The 16,340-nt window shown below is 47.0% G+C and overlaps 1 protein-coding gene across 1 annotated transcript; it reads right to left on the minus strand.

The window, feature by feature from the left end:
• Window positions 1–381: 381 nt before the first annotated feature.
• Window positions 382–16,284, minus strand: INPP1 (inositol polyphosphate-1-phosphatase). The gene is made up of 6 exons (XM_079966816.1): window positions 16,139–16,284; window positions 11,891–12,097; window positions 10,019–10,079; window positions 9,323–9,523; window positions 6,212–6,386; window positions 382–4,795 (listed from the first exon to the last, which is right to left on the minus strand). Exons 2-6 carry the CDS (start codon window positions 12,092–12,094, stop codon window positions 4,300–4,302), a joined length of 1,137 nt encoding a protein of 378 aa, XP_079822942.1. The 5' UTR covers window positions 12,095–12,097; window positions 16,139–16,284; the 3' UTR covers window positions 382–4,299.
• Window positions 16,285–16,340: the final 56 nt, after the last annotated feature.

Consider the following 16,340-nt stretch of genomic DNA (forward strand, 5'->3'; position numbering starts at 1 on the left):
AAAAGGTGAGCATAAAGGCAGAGTTTTAAGACTGGAACCAGTCTCTCTCTTCTGCCCTGCAAATTGATGGCAGTCAAAATGGCATTCTGTGACTTAAACACATCTAGGTGAATATCCCTTGCTCGGTTGTGTTCTGTCTGCAACTTTATAACTCTTAAGGATTTTCTTTTTCCTGAGAGAACATTCTGTATTCAGAGTTTTCTCTCAGGTTTTGCTTTTCACCTTGTTGCGTTGCCAAAAAAAAAAAAAAAAAGCAAAAGCAAAAGCAAAAAAGGCGCTGGTGGTTGGCACTCCTGGTTTGTAGGACAGGGTTCAAGTCCCTGCAGTGTCCTTGCTTACTTCCAATGCAACCCCTTTATCTCTCTATTTCTCCCCCCTAAGAACTAAATCAAGTAAGGTGCCCCTCTGATGCATCACTGGTGTGTGTCCAAGATAAGATGGATTACATGGATGCTTCCCATCCTAGCACTCCCAGCCATGGGGGGGGGGGGATACTTAGTATTTTTTTATATAAAAAAGACTGTCTCTTAATTTTGCATTGTTTGTTTAGGAAGTAACCTAAATATACAAACAAATGGATCCTATTTAGATTATGCAGAATGTGGAAAAAGCTGGGATGAAAGAGAAATGGCAGCACGTTCACTCATTAGCAGAAGAACAACAGCAACTATCAGGTGCTCAAGTGTCCTATTTTACAGAAGGCAGTTGCCGATTTTCAGAGTTATCAGGGGCTTAGGATGAGGACAGAGGGCAGTTCTCTGTACAAAGGTGTCCTATTTGAATGGCCTGGTTCCAGGTCTGGTTGAAAGATACAGAAGGAAGAGCTGGGGCGCTGAAGTTGCCCATCAACAGATAGCACCTTGGCAGCAGACCAAGCACAAACACACAGGCCACAGTCTTCCCCACTACAGTGAGATGCATAGTATTCCTATGTAGAATTATAGAGTGACATAACACATCAGTCATACTCAAGGTAATATCATATACCCAACTAAGCTGTACTTGGAATCACTGAAATCAATGGGTCTAGTGACTATGACTTAGTAGGATATAACCTACTAATATTTTTAAATGCGCATCTACACACAGCACATGCAAATTGCTGTCCATTCATTTGACCAAGTGTCAATGGCTACTTTAAGCAAAGACACGTCCAATTTCTGCAACTGGGAGTATCTAGGGATGCAATACTGCATATTCAGTCAGGCCCTTTTGTTTCCTCCTGATCCTGAGGATGTTCCGTCTAACTTGGGGATTTTACTCAATCCCTTTGTGGGTTTTTGAGATTTCCTACAACACCTAGCCTATCTTCTCAGCCATAAGGATCTGACAAGGGGTGGGGCCTTTCAGATATTCTTGGATGGCAACTCCCTACATGCCTGATCATTGGCCATGCTGGCTGAGTTGATGGGAGTTGTAGTCCAAAGCAGCCACTGAGGAATCTGAAGCCAACTTACTTGGGAGTAAGCCCCAATGAATTCAATAGGACCTACTTCTCTGGATACAGGATTGTGCTGCATTTTGCTTATTCAAAGAAGCTTTTTTAAAGAAAAAGAGGAGGAGGAGGAGGAGGAGGAGGAGGAGGAGGAGGGGGAGGAAGCGGGAGCAGCAACAGCTGGAATTGTCAGGCTGCACAATACTAGAAGCCTGAATTTGCACAGAATAATTAGGGGTCAATATAAGTCATCAGCTGAACAGTAAAAACAAAATGTGGCTCCATTTTGCATGGCACAAAGTGTTTTTATGTACCAGGTCTGTGCTCTTTCCTTTAGAAGAAGCCTGTAGCAGATCTGATTACAGAATATGCAACAAGCAAATATGGAATTGAGCCAGGTTTATGCTATAAAATACTCTGTCATAGGTGAAAGCTCAGTTCCGGGCTCTCAATACAACTCTTGGTAAATAAATATCACCCAGGGGCTATCGTGCCATCTAGTGGCAGAAGACTATTGCAAGACTGCCAGCTTGTTTTAATGCGAAGGAGCGGCACAGACATCTGTGGCCCCAGGGCTGCTTTGAGTATTCATTAAGATTTCTAAACCATTATATTTCTTGCCCCAGGGAGGATGGAGATATATCACAACATCCCCAGCATTCTTAGTTATTCCAATTAAATGCTGTTAAAAATCAATCACACCAGAGAGGCAGTTCCTCGTAGATTAGCCTTCCCCTACCTGGTGCCTTGGCTGGGGCAGATGGAGCTGTAGTTGCAGCCCATTTTCTGTGGCAGCCCCTGGTCTGCGGGACTCCCTTCCCACAGAGGTGCATCTTGCACCTTCACCAGGAACCTTCTGCTAAATGCTGAAGTAACACCTCTTCCACCTGGCCTTTGATACCTGACATTTGCATTTTCAGGACTCACCCTATTCCTGTGACTCTAATATGTTTTAGCATTTTTTAATATTGATTTTTAAATTGTTGTGACCAGCCATGGGATCTGCTGGTGAAGGACAGGTAAAACAACAAACAATCATAGCATCACTGCAATTTGTGCTCCTCTCATGTAGCACACAGTGAGACTGAAGCATAGGATTGCACTCTAGGAAACAAAACAGTTTGCCCCCAAAATTATCACAGATACAATTTGTGTTTTTAAAGTGAGGGTGTATTTTGGCCAATTATACTATTGCTGCTCTGACATATTCCTTGTTTTAGTTTGATTTAAGTTTTGATCTCATGTTATTTAAAATACTGATTTTACATTTGATCTTCGTTGTTGGTAACATTATGTTAGCATTTAATGAAAAGGTGGCAAATCAATTTACTGCAAGTTAGATTCCTTGGTAGAATAAAAACTGGTACTTGTGTTCCCCAAGCACACACTTCAGCAGTTATCAGAATATTCAGCTGTGTTTAATATTTCAGATTCACCTACTTTAAAAAAATCTGAGAATATTCTGTGCAATTCCAATCTTAGATACAGTTTATTACTATTAAAATAGTGTGCAACTGCTATAACAAGTAAAAAGAAACTTTTAAAAATTCAAATTCTGCTCGAAGAACACTCACATGATGTGTTCAATTACAGAAACCATATATAAGTTTGTGTGTTCATGTGTATACAATTGGTCAACCTTAATTTTCCTATTCTGATTCTAAATATTTTTTTAAAAGCTGAGCAATTGATGGTTGGTTGGTTTCTAAAGCAATGTGTTAGAAACATCTGAAATATGGGTGGCTACAGGACAAGGCCAATGAATGGGTGTAATTGCAGCCATGCCTTCTTCCCTCCCTACCCAGAATTGTATTCCTGACACGGCTTGCCTGTGGCCTTCAGATCTGGCTGGGCTCTCAACTCCCATCAGCTCCGGCCAGCAACACCCGAAGGGCCATGTTCCCCATTCCTGTCAAAGGGGCTGGAGATATGATTGAGGGACTCTCAGGAAACGGTCAGTTATTCTGCATGAAACTGAGCTCATATAGAACTGTAAATATGATTCAGTCTGGATAAGCTGCAATTTGATACAATAGCAATTTTTGGGAGGGTATTCCCAGAATCACAGCACATACTTTGATTGATTATTTCAGCTGCCATGGCTCCTTACAAATGATCCTGAGGAACTCTTTGCTACAGATATGCAGCCTAACCTCCCTCAACATGGATTCCATGTTAGAGAGTAAATGCCACAAACCACAGAAGCAGGATTGGTGCAGATGCTCCTCACAGAGCTGAAGGCCACCTAGACTGTCTTCATAACATGGACTGACCAACCAACCATTAGCTGCTCACAGATCAAGCTGTAGATGATCCAGATCACATGTCACAAGCAAGGAGAGCGGTTGATGCACCCCAGAAAACAGGCCTGTGCAGTGGACAGCTAAAAACAGTGCTGGTCACAGTGCCCTGTGCAAGATACCAGAAGCAGAGAGGGCTAAAGAAATCCAAGTTGGAAGCTATATAATGGTCCCAATGCATGTCTATTGCATTACCCATAATGCATGTAAAAGGAGCAAAGCACCAAGGATCAGGTGGGGAGAAGGGCACAATTTAAGGTCACCATGACCCCCTCTGCATGCATGGAGGTTACATTTCCTGGCTACAGTTAAGATAAAAACCATGGTTTGTGGTGCATGAGTGATATGTGATCTCTCTGCTCCTCCCCACTGGAACATGGCGGAAACAGGGCACAGAAACGCCAGAAGTCAAAGGTACAACCTTAGCTGATCCAGGTGTGTTGCCTTTGTCAGTAACCGACTGGTCCCTTGGTAGGTGAGGAAGCTGGGGCCCTTTGCCCAGAGACTGGCTTCCTCCCTGGGTGCTGAGATGAAAATGCCCTGGAGGGAGGAAGAGGAGGAGCTTTAGAAGGTGTTTGCTGCAGCTGCCAGAGTGGCCATCACAGCCTCCAGATGCTCCTGGTGGATGTAAGCAACAAGCCCTCCTTGGTTGGCCCAGCGCTCAGCACCCAGAGCGCCCTCCACAGGCTTGTTGTAGGTCAGTTCCGGTAGCGGCTTGCGTTGCCCAGCCTGCCAGGACTTCAAGGCCTCCGAAAGGTCAACCATGCCTCCGCCAAGGGCTAGCAGGATGGCATGGGGGCCGCAGGAGTCCCACTTAAAGGTGCTGCCCTCCGAGAGGACATAGGCATCGGCCAGCCCCAGCGCCACACACAGCATCTTGTACCCGGCACCGGAGGCAAAGCACAGCTGCTGCCCATACAGGGGGGTCAGGGCTTCCTGCAGCGCCACCTTCTCATTGCTGCTCAGGACCACACGAGGGGAAGTCCGCAGCTGGGGCCGGCTTAGTGAGCTCAGGTGGGTGCCCCCATAGGAGATGCCCCAGTGATATTTGCTCTGCCACCTGCAAAAAAAAGGGACGTGTCAGAGAAGGCTAGCCAGGAAAAGCACCAGAGAGTCACACCACGCTAGGACCTGGTGGAGACAGCAACCAATTGATGCTGCTTTCCCCATCCCCAACAAGAACCTTGATGCAAGAAAGATGAATGAGGTGGTCATCAGTGCTGTGTGAGTGGAAAGCCAAAGTGAGAGGCTGCAGCACACTGATGGCTAGAAAAGAAAAACACAACTGGGATGGAGGCCTGGGATAAGAGGATGACCAAGGATGCCCTTTAGACCCTGTCTTGAGCAGGGGGTTGGGCATCTAGCTCCAAGTACATTCCAACTCTACAATTCAGCGATTCTATTATTCTAAGGGATGGGACAAAATGCCCTGGAATCAGCTCAGCAGGGTATTTTTAATAGCCAGACTGAGAGCTGGAATTTTTGGAGGCATTGTACACTCCTTGCATGTAGCAAGATGTATCTGCACGGGTGCAGTCGGTATGCACTAAGAATACAAGAAGCAGTTTTATACCAAGCCAGACACTTGGTCTATTTAGATTAGGATTGTCCCCACTGATGGGCAGGGGGTTCTCCAGAGTTTCAGGCAGGTGATGCTGGGGGTGGCATCTAGACCTGCTGCTGCATAAGATGTGCTCTACCACTGAGACACACACCTGGCTTGAGAGGGGTCCATATACAGACATGGGCTAGATCAGGTGATAATGCTGAGCAGGGCTGCCTTTAGAATATGCGCTGCCGGGGTGCAAAGATCCGCCCAGTGCCCCCAAATTTAGTGCTGCCCACGTCTACCCCCAATATATACTTTTCCGTGGTTGCAGGTGAAGCCATGGCGGCGGCAGTGGCAGTGTCCTGCTCTTCTGAGTCTCACTGCTATTGTCCCTCAAGAACCGGGTGCCCTAGCTCCGCAAAGGCACACAGCTTCACATCCAGGTGCTTTTAAAAGCTCCCCAGGAGGAGGAAGGAGAAGAGGGACACAGAAGCCGCACCGACGGCGGGCAAGAGAGCAACGCCTCTCCATGCAGGGAGGGACTCGGGGGAGGAGAAAGCAGCCAGGGTGGAGGCGGCCACAGCGGCCGGCTTTGAATATCAGCTTGATCAAAATTATTTATTATTTCATTACAGGCAGACAGTTAAGAGCTTAGGCGGTTTCAGCGGCGGGTGCCTGGCACTCCCCAGAATTTGGCACCCGGGTGCCCCGCACCCCTTGCACCCCCGGGTAAAGACAGCCCTGATGCCGAGCCTCCCCACTTGAGCCAGTGGAATTGAAAAGCAACAACTTCTCTAGATGAAACATGGATTAAAGCGAAGCTTCACAGTAGTGAGTCTGGGTCAAGCCTCTTCCATCAGCATGCACTGATGGGTACCCAATGGGCTAGCCCACCTGTGGAAGAGTGCCCTGTGGTGGTGCTGTTACCTGCGTGCTGGTAGCTTTTCCTGGAAGAAGGGCTCATTGATGATGCCCAGGACAGGCTCGCCTGAGTGACGGTTGTATACGCCTATCAGCACCAGCGCCGAGCGCAGCCCTGAGGGGTAGATGCCATCCACAGGCAGGACATCTCCACGCCCACGGATGTACTGATTGGTGGAATCTGAGGAGAGAGAACCCGTGAGATCGCCAGTTCCAAGTCTGGTGAAGGAAGTTCAGAGTAAGGCTCAGAGAGCTCCTCCTCACGGCAGAATTGCCATTTTTTAAATGGGCAGCAGAAGGGCCCCTTCATGGCGGAAGGTCCGTAGCTCAGTGGCAGAGCACCTGCTCTGCATGCAGAAGGTACCAAGTTCAATCCCAAGCATCTTAACGTAGGCCTGGAGAGACCACTGCTGGAACCCTGGAGAATCACTGCCGGCCAATGCAGACAACACTGGGTGAGATGGACTAAGGGACTAAGGGTCTCGCCCAAGTGTCAGGCAGCTTTCTCTGTGTCTGGAGCCCAGATGTTGCAGGCAGAAGGTCCCAAGTCCATTCCTTAGCATTTCCAGCCAGGGACGTAAAAAAGGAGGTAGCAGGTGAAGGAAAGACCTGTTTTTTACAGCTTTTTAAAGCTTTTCCCTATCTCTCTCTCTCCCTCTCTTTTTTCTTTTTTGTCCTTTTCCACTACGTTTTTATCTTGTTTAGACTAATGTTGGGTTAAAAATATATTTGATATTAAGTTTTGTATTTTTCTCTATAAACTCTAACAAAATTTATTGATTTATTTATTTTTAAGGGCCCAAGACCCTGGAGAGAAGACGAAGAAGAGTTTGGATTTGATATCCCGCTTTATCACTACCCTAAGGAGTCTCAAAGCGGCTAACATTCTCCTTTAGGATTCCTTTGAAATCAATTAATATATTGCCTACTTTTTATGCCCTTTACGAATAAATGTGTTGAGGGGTGTGTGTGTTTGTATGCATGTATGGAGAGCCACTTTTAGTCAGAGCAGAGCAGCCACTGCCAACCTGGTGCACCATCCAGGGGCTTCGGAGTAAAGCTTCCATCCGTTTCAATCAGAACAGCCATGCTGGTTGAGGATGATGGGAGTGGTAGTTCAAAACATCTGGAGAGCACCAGGGTTGGCAGAGGCTGAAGAAGACAGTACTGGACTAGGAGGACAAATATGGTACTTGGGCCTGGTGGTATAAGGCCGTGAGAAGGGAGCTGGAGGTGGCTGAATGGATCTCCGCTAACTTTCGCCAAAAGCTAGTAGTCCCCACAGAGGGAGGATAGTAGAAGCTGTATCCCCTGGGTTCCCTGTCCCAACAACTGCAGCAAAGCAAGAGAGCACGTGCTTCACCTATGGGACCTCCAAGGTTCAAGCCTTGGAATCTCCAGGACTGAGGAACCTCCAGCATTCCCTTCCAAGGGCCATAGGCCAGGGGTGGGAGCAGAGGCAGAACTGGGCAAATGACCTGAGGCAGCAGAAAAAGATGCCTGCCATCAGAACACTTCCATCAGAGTACACAGTGACTGGACAAACCAATAGTCTGATTTAGTGTAAAAGTAACTCCTATGTGAGAGGTAGCCAACGAGCCACCTTCTGAATGTCCAGGATCTGCCATCATTTTCAGTAACTGGCCATGCTGGCAGGGGCTGATGGGAGCTGCAGTCCAAGAATGTTGGCTATCCCTTTCCTGTCTTACATTATTGTTGTTGTTGTTGTTCAGGACCGAAACTAGGCTTTCTTAAATTCGGTCAAAGACCCCATTTGGCACCCAACCCCCCGGATGTGTGTGTGTGTACATACATACACATACATACATACATACAAACACACCCACCCCTCAACACATTTATTCGTAAAGGGCATAAAAAGTAGGCAATGTATTATTTGAATTCAAAGGAATCCTAAGAGGTATTATGACTGTATGACCAAAGGGAAAATGAGCATCCCTTCCAGTAAAAGCAAATTGTTTGTCAAAAGTAGAACTTCCTTGTGCAGTAATTGTCTATCTGAGGTCAGGGTTTGAATTGGATTTATTTGGTCATAGGATTATTAAAAGATTGCATTTCCATAAGATCAGCCAAGACCCTCTGGTTTCCTTTAAAAAAATATTTCCCCCCCTCTTTGAGGCTTTTTGCCACCCACTCCTCCTCTTGGTTCTGTGCAAACCCTTTCAAGGAGTTTTGACGTGTAAATTTACTCTCAAGCATCAACAAGATTCCTTTCAATTTTATTTTTGTTTGATTACTCATTTTAGGAAATGATAATTTTGTAGTCATTTTAGGTTCCAGGTAAGGTGAAGAAATGCTTTTTGCAAGTCTAAAGTAGAAAGCGCCCTTCCATTACAATCCTAATGCAGCCAGGCTGACCAGCACTTGCTAGGGAACTGCCTCTGGCAGGAAAAATGCTCTCACACACCTTACTTTCCTGTGTGTAGATTATGTACAGTCTGAAAATGACTCAACTTTAGGTATTGAAAAACATTCTAAGTTCTGAAGGGATCGTAGAATCAATAGAATTGTAGAGTTGGTAGGGACCCTAAGAATCATCTAGTCCAACTGATTCTCTTCCTCATTTTTCTGCCCCTCCAGAATTTCTTTCTCACACTAGCAAATCCACAGGGGATCCTATCTTCTGCTTCAGTGGGGAGAGCCAATCAGTCTCTCCAGATTTTCCGACTCTCCCTCTCCCTGAAATTGTGTTGTAAATAAGCCTTCTTCAGCTTCATGGGGAAAGGGGAAGGAGCTTGAGGATGCCATGCTCTTTTTCATCTTTCTCTCCAGCTGAAGCCCAGACATACTGGGAGGCTAGGGGCCTCAATGGCGCCCCTCTGGAAGCTTCACCCGGGGCAGAAACCTTGGCTAGATCCCCACTAGCTACGGCTCTGTGTTGTTGTTGTTGTTATTATTTATTGGTTGAGTTTTCTTGCCCAAGGCAACTCAAAGCAACTTACCCCCTAAAAAGGAAACACCCTCACAGAAATACATTAAAGCAAGCAAGCAAAAATCCTCTGGGAGGAAGATCCCCTTGCCCAACCGAGCCCAACCTCTTATTTCCCGACCCCATCAAGTGCTCAATCCAACACCCACCCTTGACACATGGCTTACCTATGGGATCAATCCACACAGCCATGCTCTCTGTGGAGATAGTCACAGCCACATCATCCAGCGCTGGGTCTGAAAGCACCACTTCCTGATGAATAGCTGCAGCCAGCAGCTCGGCTGCCGCTTGCTTCCGGTCAAGGACTTTTTCCAACAGGGCAGCAGTTTCTTGTCGTGTGGGGCAAACCTGCACCACCACCGTCTCCCCTAGAAGTCCCAAAAAATAAAGTTAGTATGCTGGAGGGCTTTTCCTTGGAGGGCGGCTTGCAGGCCGGTAAAACAACTCCCGTTGGCTGCTTGTGGCCCATGAGCCTTAGGTTGCCGACCCCTGATCTAAACACATCTCAGAGAGACTACAAGGGGTAATGCACAGGGGTTCCTCAGATGACTAGTTGATGTGAAATGGGTAGATTTGAAAAATATAAGCCTAGAAGAACAGTAGCCAATAAAAAAGGTCAAGTGCGGTTCAGAAAAGTCTTTCGCGTGCAACAAAAGGGACCTGGAGGTGGGAGAACTGACTTTATGCTTGAAATTAGACTCTGTTTTCTATTCCTAAAGTACATCAGAGTGTGCAGCAACAGAAGATGATGGCTCAGCCAATGATTCTAATTAAGATAAAGCTGAGAAAGAGGACCAACAGTTTGATAGAGCAATTAATAAAAATTTGCCCTCTCCCTGCCACTTAAGGACGCCATCACTCACCGAGGCCATTTTCAAATTTGTTGGACTCCTCACCACGGATATGATCTTGTAATTCTGGAAACTGGTAGCGCCAGCAATGGAGAAGGGGAAAGGAAGAAGAGAGAGTGGCTTAGTCACACTAATGAGTCAGCTCTAAGAGAAGGTTATTTTGGTCTTTCTGCCCCATCATCCCAAGTTCCCACTGGATCAGAAAGAGACAACTGGGCATCAGTGCTTGGAATGAATTAGTTCGGTTTAATGATGTTCATGGAATTAGGACAAATATCTCTAAACTGCACGTGAGAGTAGCTTCCATAATTGTCAGGTGAACTGAACATAAAATATGTTCATTTTAGGACAGAATTTTGAACAATTTCTAATTCATTTTCAAGTTCATTCTCTCATATGTGTTTTTAGCTCTTTAACCCCTTAGGGCTTTTATGTTTTAAGTTCATAATTGGTGTGTGTCTGTGTTGACGGAATGGAGTATTTAAAATAGTAATAATAACCCAGACTTTTCTCCTTAATGCACTAGCACTATTTGAATGGCTGGTCCTGCTTTGACATGTCTGCATTCTGTAATGTCCTTAGTGCATTCGGCAACCTCACACACGCATGCGCGCGCGCGCACACACACAGGCTTGTGGCTAGATCTAATTCTTCCCTTAACCCCAGGGAAATAATCCTCTCTACAGGCACTCCCATGTGTCTAATAAACTGAGTTATGGCCCAAAAAATTCCCTCCCCCATTTCAAATATAATTGTTCATCCATGATTTGATGACATTGTCGTATTATTATCTTTATATCCTGCCTTTCCTCCAAAGAGCTCAAGCAGGCGTACTTGGTTCTCTCTCTCCCCATTTTATCCTCACAGTGACTCTGTGATGTAGGACAGGCTGACACAGGAAAACTGGTGCAAGGTCACCCAAGGAGCTTCATAGATTTGAGCCCTGGTCTCCCAGGTCCTAGTCTAACACACTATACCACACAATTCTTAGGCAAGCCACTGTTCTCTCGATCTAATTTGCGGATAGTAATAATGGCCTACCTTCGTAAGGTAGCCTTACAGAGTAATTTTGAGGATTACTGGGTAAATTATGCAAAGACCATGCAATATATGACAAACACTTTATAGATGTGAGCTGTTATTATTCCAACAGGTGAAGGATGAAGGCACCAGGTTGTTCCCACCTTCACAACCATTGGGAGCAGTGTGGCTTAGCCACTGCAAAGGGCCGTAGGTCAGCGACTGCGCATCTCCTTCACACGCAGAAGGTCCCAGGTGCAATCTCTGGCTTTTCCTGGCAGGGCTGGGACAGGAGCCTGTCTCAAGCTCCTGGGAACCAAGGCCAGCCAGTGTGGGCAATGCTGGCGGTTCCCTCACTGTGAGAGGCCAAGTTACAGGGAACCAGGCAGAGGGCCTTCTCGGTAGTGGCGCCCGCCCTGTGGAACGCCCTCCCATCAGATGTCAAAGCGATAAACAACTACCTGACATTCAGAAGACATCTGAAGGCAGCCCTGTTCAGGGAAGTTTTTAATATGTGACATTTTAGTGTATTTTTCATCTTTGTTGGAAGCCGCCCAGAGTGGCTGAGGAAACCCAGCCAGATGGGCGGGGTACAAATAAATTATTATTATTATTATTATTATTATTATTATTATTATTATTATTATAGATGGTGCGATGGACTGATTTAGTATAAGGCAGCTTCCGATAGTCTTATGGCTCCAGCTCAATCCCAGGTCCTGCTGGGTTGCAATTTAGGATAAGTGCAGCAGCCGCTATGAGCTTTTCCCCTTCTACATTTCCCCTAGCTCTGGCCTGCGATTGCTATATAAACCCTTCTTTACATATCCTACAGAGATGGGGCCCCTTCCCCGCAGCAGATACCTTTTGCCCCACATCATGCTTGATAACCTCTTGGATCAGCACGTCGGCCAAAGTCTTGAAGTCCTGCAGGAACTTCTTGTTCTTGTCCGCCCCTCTCTTCTCCTCAATGAGCAAGCTGAAGAGTGCCTCCTCTTGGCGGCAAAGCTGGGCAATGCAGGCTGCCTTCTCCGATGCCGCAAGCAGACTCTTCAGAAGAGCCGCCATGGTCTGGGGCAGGGGAAGGAGGAAGGCAGAAGCAACCGTGATTTCAAATTCAAGAGGCGGGCAAAAGAGTCATGTTCCTTCATCCTAAACCCCATCCTCTCTGATTGGTTACAGGTGCCTGGAGAAGCCCAGAGGGAAAGGGGCAGTGATGCAGGAGGCAAGATTCCTAGGTTACTGTCCCATTGCTTGGGGTGTAGTGTAGTGGGGTGTAGTGGTACCGTGGTTAGAGTACTGGACCACGGAGGCCCAGGTTCAAATCCTCAGTCAGGCACCAAGCTGCCCACACCACCTACTAATGAGATGGCAAGATTGTTGTGAAGGATAAGGAGGGATGGGGAGAAGAACCTTGTATGCAGCCCTGAGCTCCTTGAAGGAAGGAAAGGATTAAAATATCAACAAGTACAGCTGCAATCCTATACTTCTGGGGAGCAAGCCCTATGGAAGAAGGGTGACTTTGCGCCAAGTAGAAAGGCATGGGATTGCAAAGTCACCTATGTACAGACCAGTAAGGAGCCTTTTTTTGGGTGGGTGGGTGGGTGGGGGAATTCTGTGTTGCTGTTTACTTGCTCCAGTGTAACTCAGTTAGCTAGCCAGCCTGAAGAGAATAAACCCAGAAAGATACAGTGCTACCTATTGAAAGTGGAGGGGCAGAGAAAAAGATTAACAGTGCAATCCTATGCATGTTTGCTCAACTTCTGAGAAAGTATGCACTGGTGCACTGTAGAGCACTAAATGAGGGAACATGTACCTCCTACCAAAGGGAGTTAGAGATGTAAACAGCAGGAATACATAATGCTCCTTCCCACCTCTGAGAACAGTGCTAGAGTGAATGACCAATGAAAGCTCTGGGATTTTGCCCAGGCTTCTATCATCTGATAAGAATAATAGATGGAAGCATAGCACTTTGCATTTTTATGAGCTCTTAAAAGTCCTTTCACTGGTGTTTCTTGCAATTAGCACCTCTATGCTACAGATGCCTTGTGCCAACAGCATCCAGTATCCTGGCACACCTCTCTTGCTATGATTATCTCAGTTGCAACCCCAACATAAAAAGATATAACGCCAAATATTAGTTAGGGGAAGAACACTAGCAACATTCCGGAGTAAACCCTTGGCAATATTCTTCTTGGTCCACAGCCACAGGAGAGAGAGAAACACGGAATGAGGAAACGGAGGGTCAGAGGGTGGGAGAAATGGAGCAGGAAACTGTGGAGTTGGAAGTCCTTTCCTATGAATGCTTATACATATTCAATAAAGGGGCAAGAACCTCTCTCCTAGCACAATAGCAAGCAACCTCTGGCCCTCCAGAGGTTGCCAAACTACAACCCCCATCAGCCCTTGCAAGAATAGTAAATGAAAAGGGGGGATGGGAATTGTAGTTCAGCAACATTTTGCGGACCAAAGGTTCCCCACATCGACTTTAGAACTTTTTAAGCAGCCTTGACTACCCATCTCATAGCCCATGTGCCCATGGCGATGTGTCCTAAATGTCGACCTTCCTATTCAGCACCATCCCACTCCGATTATGATGACTGGGGCGCGCGCGGAGGGATCCACACCCCCCGCGGGACCCCAAAGAAGCCCCCCGACCCCAAGACACCCCCTCGTGCCACGTCACGGAAATTAACGCCTTCGCCGCCGGATGAGAAGCCGCTCGATGTTCCGCCCGCTGGCGCGCCCCGCGCCCGTTTCCGGACACCCGCTCCGGAGCCAGGAGAGGGGCAGACCTGCGGGACCCGCGCCAGCCCCGCCGGGCCAAGTCCAGGGGGGAGCCCGCGGGTCGAAGGCAAGCCCCGCGGCGCATCTTTCCCCGCCGCGCCCGCCCGGTTCTCACCTGTCTCGGCGCAGCTCTCGCGCCGGCTGGCTCGCAGCTCGCAGCTCCTGGAGTCCCCGCCTGGCGGGCCAGGAGGCGGCTGCCCAACTCGGCCCCGGCGGACCTGAAACATGTGATTGCGTGTTCGGCCCTCGCAGGGGCGGGGAAACCTCAGGCGACGCGGCGCTCCGCTCAGGATCTCCTAAATTTAGCCGGCGCGCGGTTTTAATCTCCCCGATGGCATCCTTCACCCTGACCCCGAAAAGGGGGCTGTTGTGCTTTGCATGGCTGAGGGGGAAGAGGCAAGGCAAGAGCAGGAAATCCTACCGAGACACGGTGCCATCAACTTGGGGATCAAGGGAGTCTTTGAGAATTGAATTCATTCATTCATTCCGCAGACCATTTGCAAATTACTGGCACGTAGCACAGTCCCGTGCACATAGAGAAGAAAGCCCCACTGTGTGAAATAGAATACAACCCCTGGGTAAATACATTATGCAAAGAGCTGCAGGCAGCATTGTACTGTAGTACAATCCTATGGGCACACTGAGTTCAGTGGACTTTGTCGCAGGTAAGTATTTATGGAGCTGCAGCATTAACTTCTAGCAGAAGTAGTGCCAGGGCTCATGCCTGCCCAGAAGTCACTGCATGCCAAGCAAAAGTTCTTGGTATATTATTCCTAAAATTTCCAGGTGCTGTAGAAAAAGTGACAGTGCAACCCTACTTTCTACTCCCAGTGATTGTTTATGATTTTATCCTAAAAACAACATCAGTTTTGGTTTGCACTTTAGCTAGAATATCCTAACCCCAGACCAATCTTTTTTGTAGTTTTTGTAGTTTTATTTACTTTCCTGGTTCCTTAAAAAAAATTTTTTTTTATTAAAGATTTTCTTGGTTTACGAAAGTACATGCCTTGTCTCTTTTTCCCCCAGATTGTACAGTCTATCTTACAAATCAGTTACATTTGTTGTGAGATATTAGTGTTGAGTACATTATAAGGTTGGGGAAGAAGTGGGGGGGGGAGAAGAGGGGTAGGGTGCTGAGGCTTATATTCTTTTGTATAGTGTACATGTGGGGTTTTGTGTCAGCGTCAACTAGGTAGGTTCTCTTTCTATTTGTATACTACATTTCCTTGGTAGTGAGAGGTATTAGGGGCCGGGGGTGGTTGGTTGCCTGTGGTGGCTGCAGTGGGGTTTGTTTGCATTGGGGGGGGGCATGTTGGGTCAGGTAAGCCAGATTGATTCGTATGCTGTCTTCTTGTTGGCCTGTGTATGTGATATTCTAGTTCCTTATTTGGCAGTTCACAGATCCTGTATCAGTTTAGAGCTGCCAATACAGTCTGAATGAAGAATTAAGGTTTATTTATTAATTAAGGAGCTCAAGGTGGCATATGTGGTTCTCTAATTTTTTCTGAAAGATAGTGACTGGCACAAGGCCACCCAGTGAGCTTCATGGCTTAATGGAAATTTGAACCTTTTTTAACAACATCTATTCAAAATTACTCCCAGGCAAGCAGGGTTAGGATTATAGCCTTAGTCTATAATTAGCCGTGATTTCATATGGGCGTGGGATGGTGTCATTTTTATTCCTTAGCATTTTTACAGGGGAAAAACATATAATTTGCTTTGGAAGTTACATATGGTAAATCTACTCACCTGTAGCACAACCCGAACCATGCCTGCTCAGAGGTAAGCGCTATTGAATTAAACTGAGTTTACTCCCAGGTAAATTGGATTAGGACTGCAGCCCTAGAGTGGATGTTTTAATAAAGACTGGATGCTGTGCGACTGTAAGGCAGCCTTCTCTAAAACCGGTGCTCTCCAGGTGTTTTGGGCTCCAAGGACCAAATCAGGGGATACAATTGGGCTAGAACAGGGAATGTCCAAGTGCTCACTGGCCCCAGGGAGCTGGTAGTCCAACAATATCTGAATGGCCACAGACGCCTCCCGATCCCTTGGGTGGTTGCCACAGTCAAAGTCACAACTCAGGTGCTTAGGAAACTCAGGTAATTTTAACCCGTTTTAGATTAGATTTAATGGCTTTAATTAGATTAAAATCAGGAAGTGGGGGCTTCCTGGTTACTTTTGGCACCATTCCACCCCTGGAGGCAGCTGCCCGCAGGAAATGGTGGAAACATCAAGGGAGGATTTAGAAGCCAGGAGTTTATTCTCTTTCTAACTTGGGTCTTCTTTTGTGTGGTGAGGATAACTGATGTTGCTGCTAATTATTACCTTCAGAGAAGCCGGAGGCCTGTGTGGCACAGCAATCAAAGAACTGCTGGCATTGCAGGGGGCTGGACTACTAGATGACCGTGAGGATCCCTTCCAAAACTACGATTCTATATCCTTAGACTTCTGCGCCTCGAGTAAGATTTGTGCCCAGGTTTGGTGGGTGGAGCCATAGAGGAAGGAGGCGGGCGGGCGCGGAAACCGC

The sequence above is a fragment of the Podarcis cretensis genome, assembly GCF_951804945.1.
Source record: "Podarcis cretensis genome assembly, chromosome: 2".
Taxonomy (NCBI): Eukaryota; Metazoa; Chordata; class Lepidosauria; order Squamata; family Lacertidae; genus Podarcis; species Podarcis cretensis.

Bases quoted from the DNA above. Each gene is read 5' to 3' on its own strand.
- INPP1 (XM_079966816.1), bottom strand. From the start codon at position 12,094: ATGGCGGCTCTTCTGAAGAGTCTGCTTGCGGCATCGGAGAAGGCAGCC. The intron at 9,524-10,018 runs GTGAGTGATGGC...TGGGACTTCTAG, and splicing joins CAAATTTGAAAATGGCCTCG to GGGAGACGGTGGTGGTGCAG. The intron at 4,796-6,211 runs GTAACAGCACCA...TTTTTTTTGCAG, and splicing joins GAAAAGCTACCAGCACGCAG to GTGGCAGAGCAAATATCACT.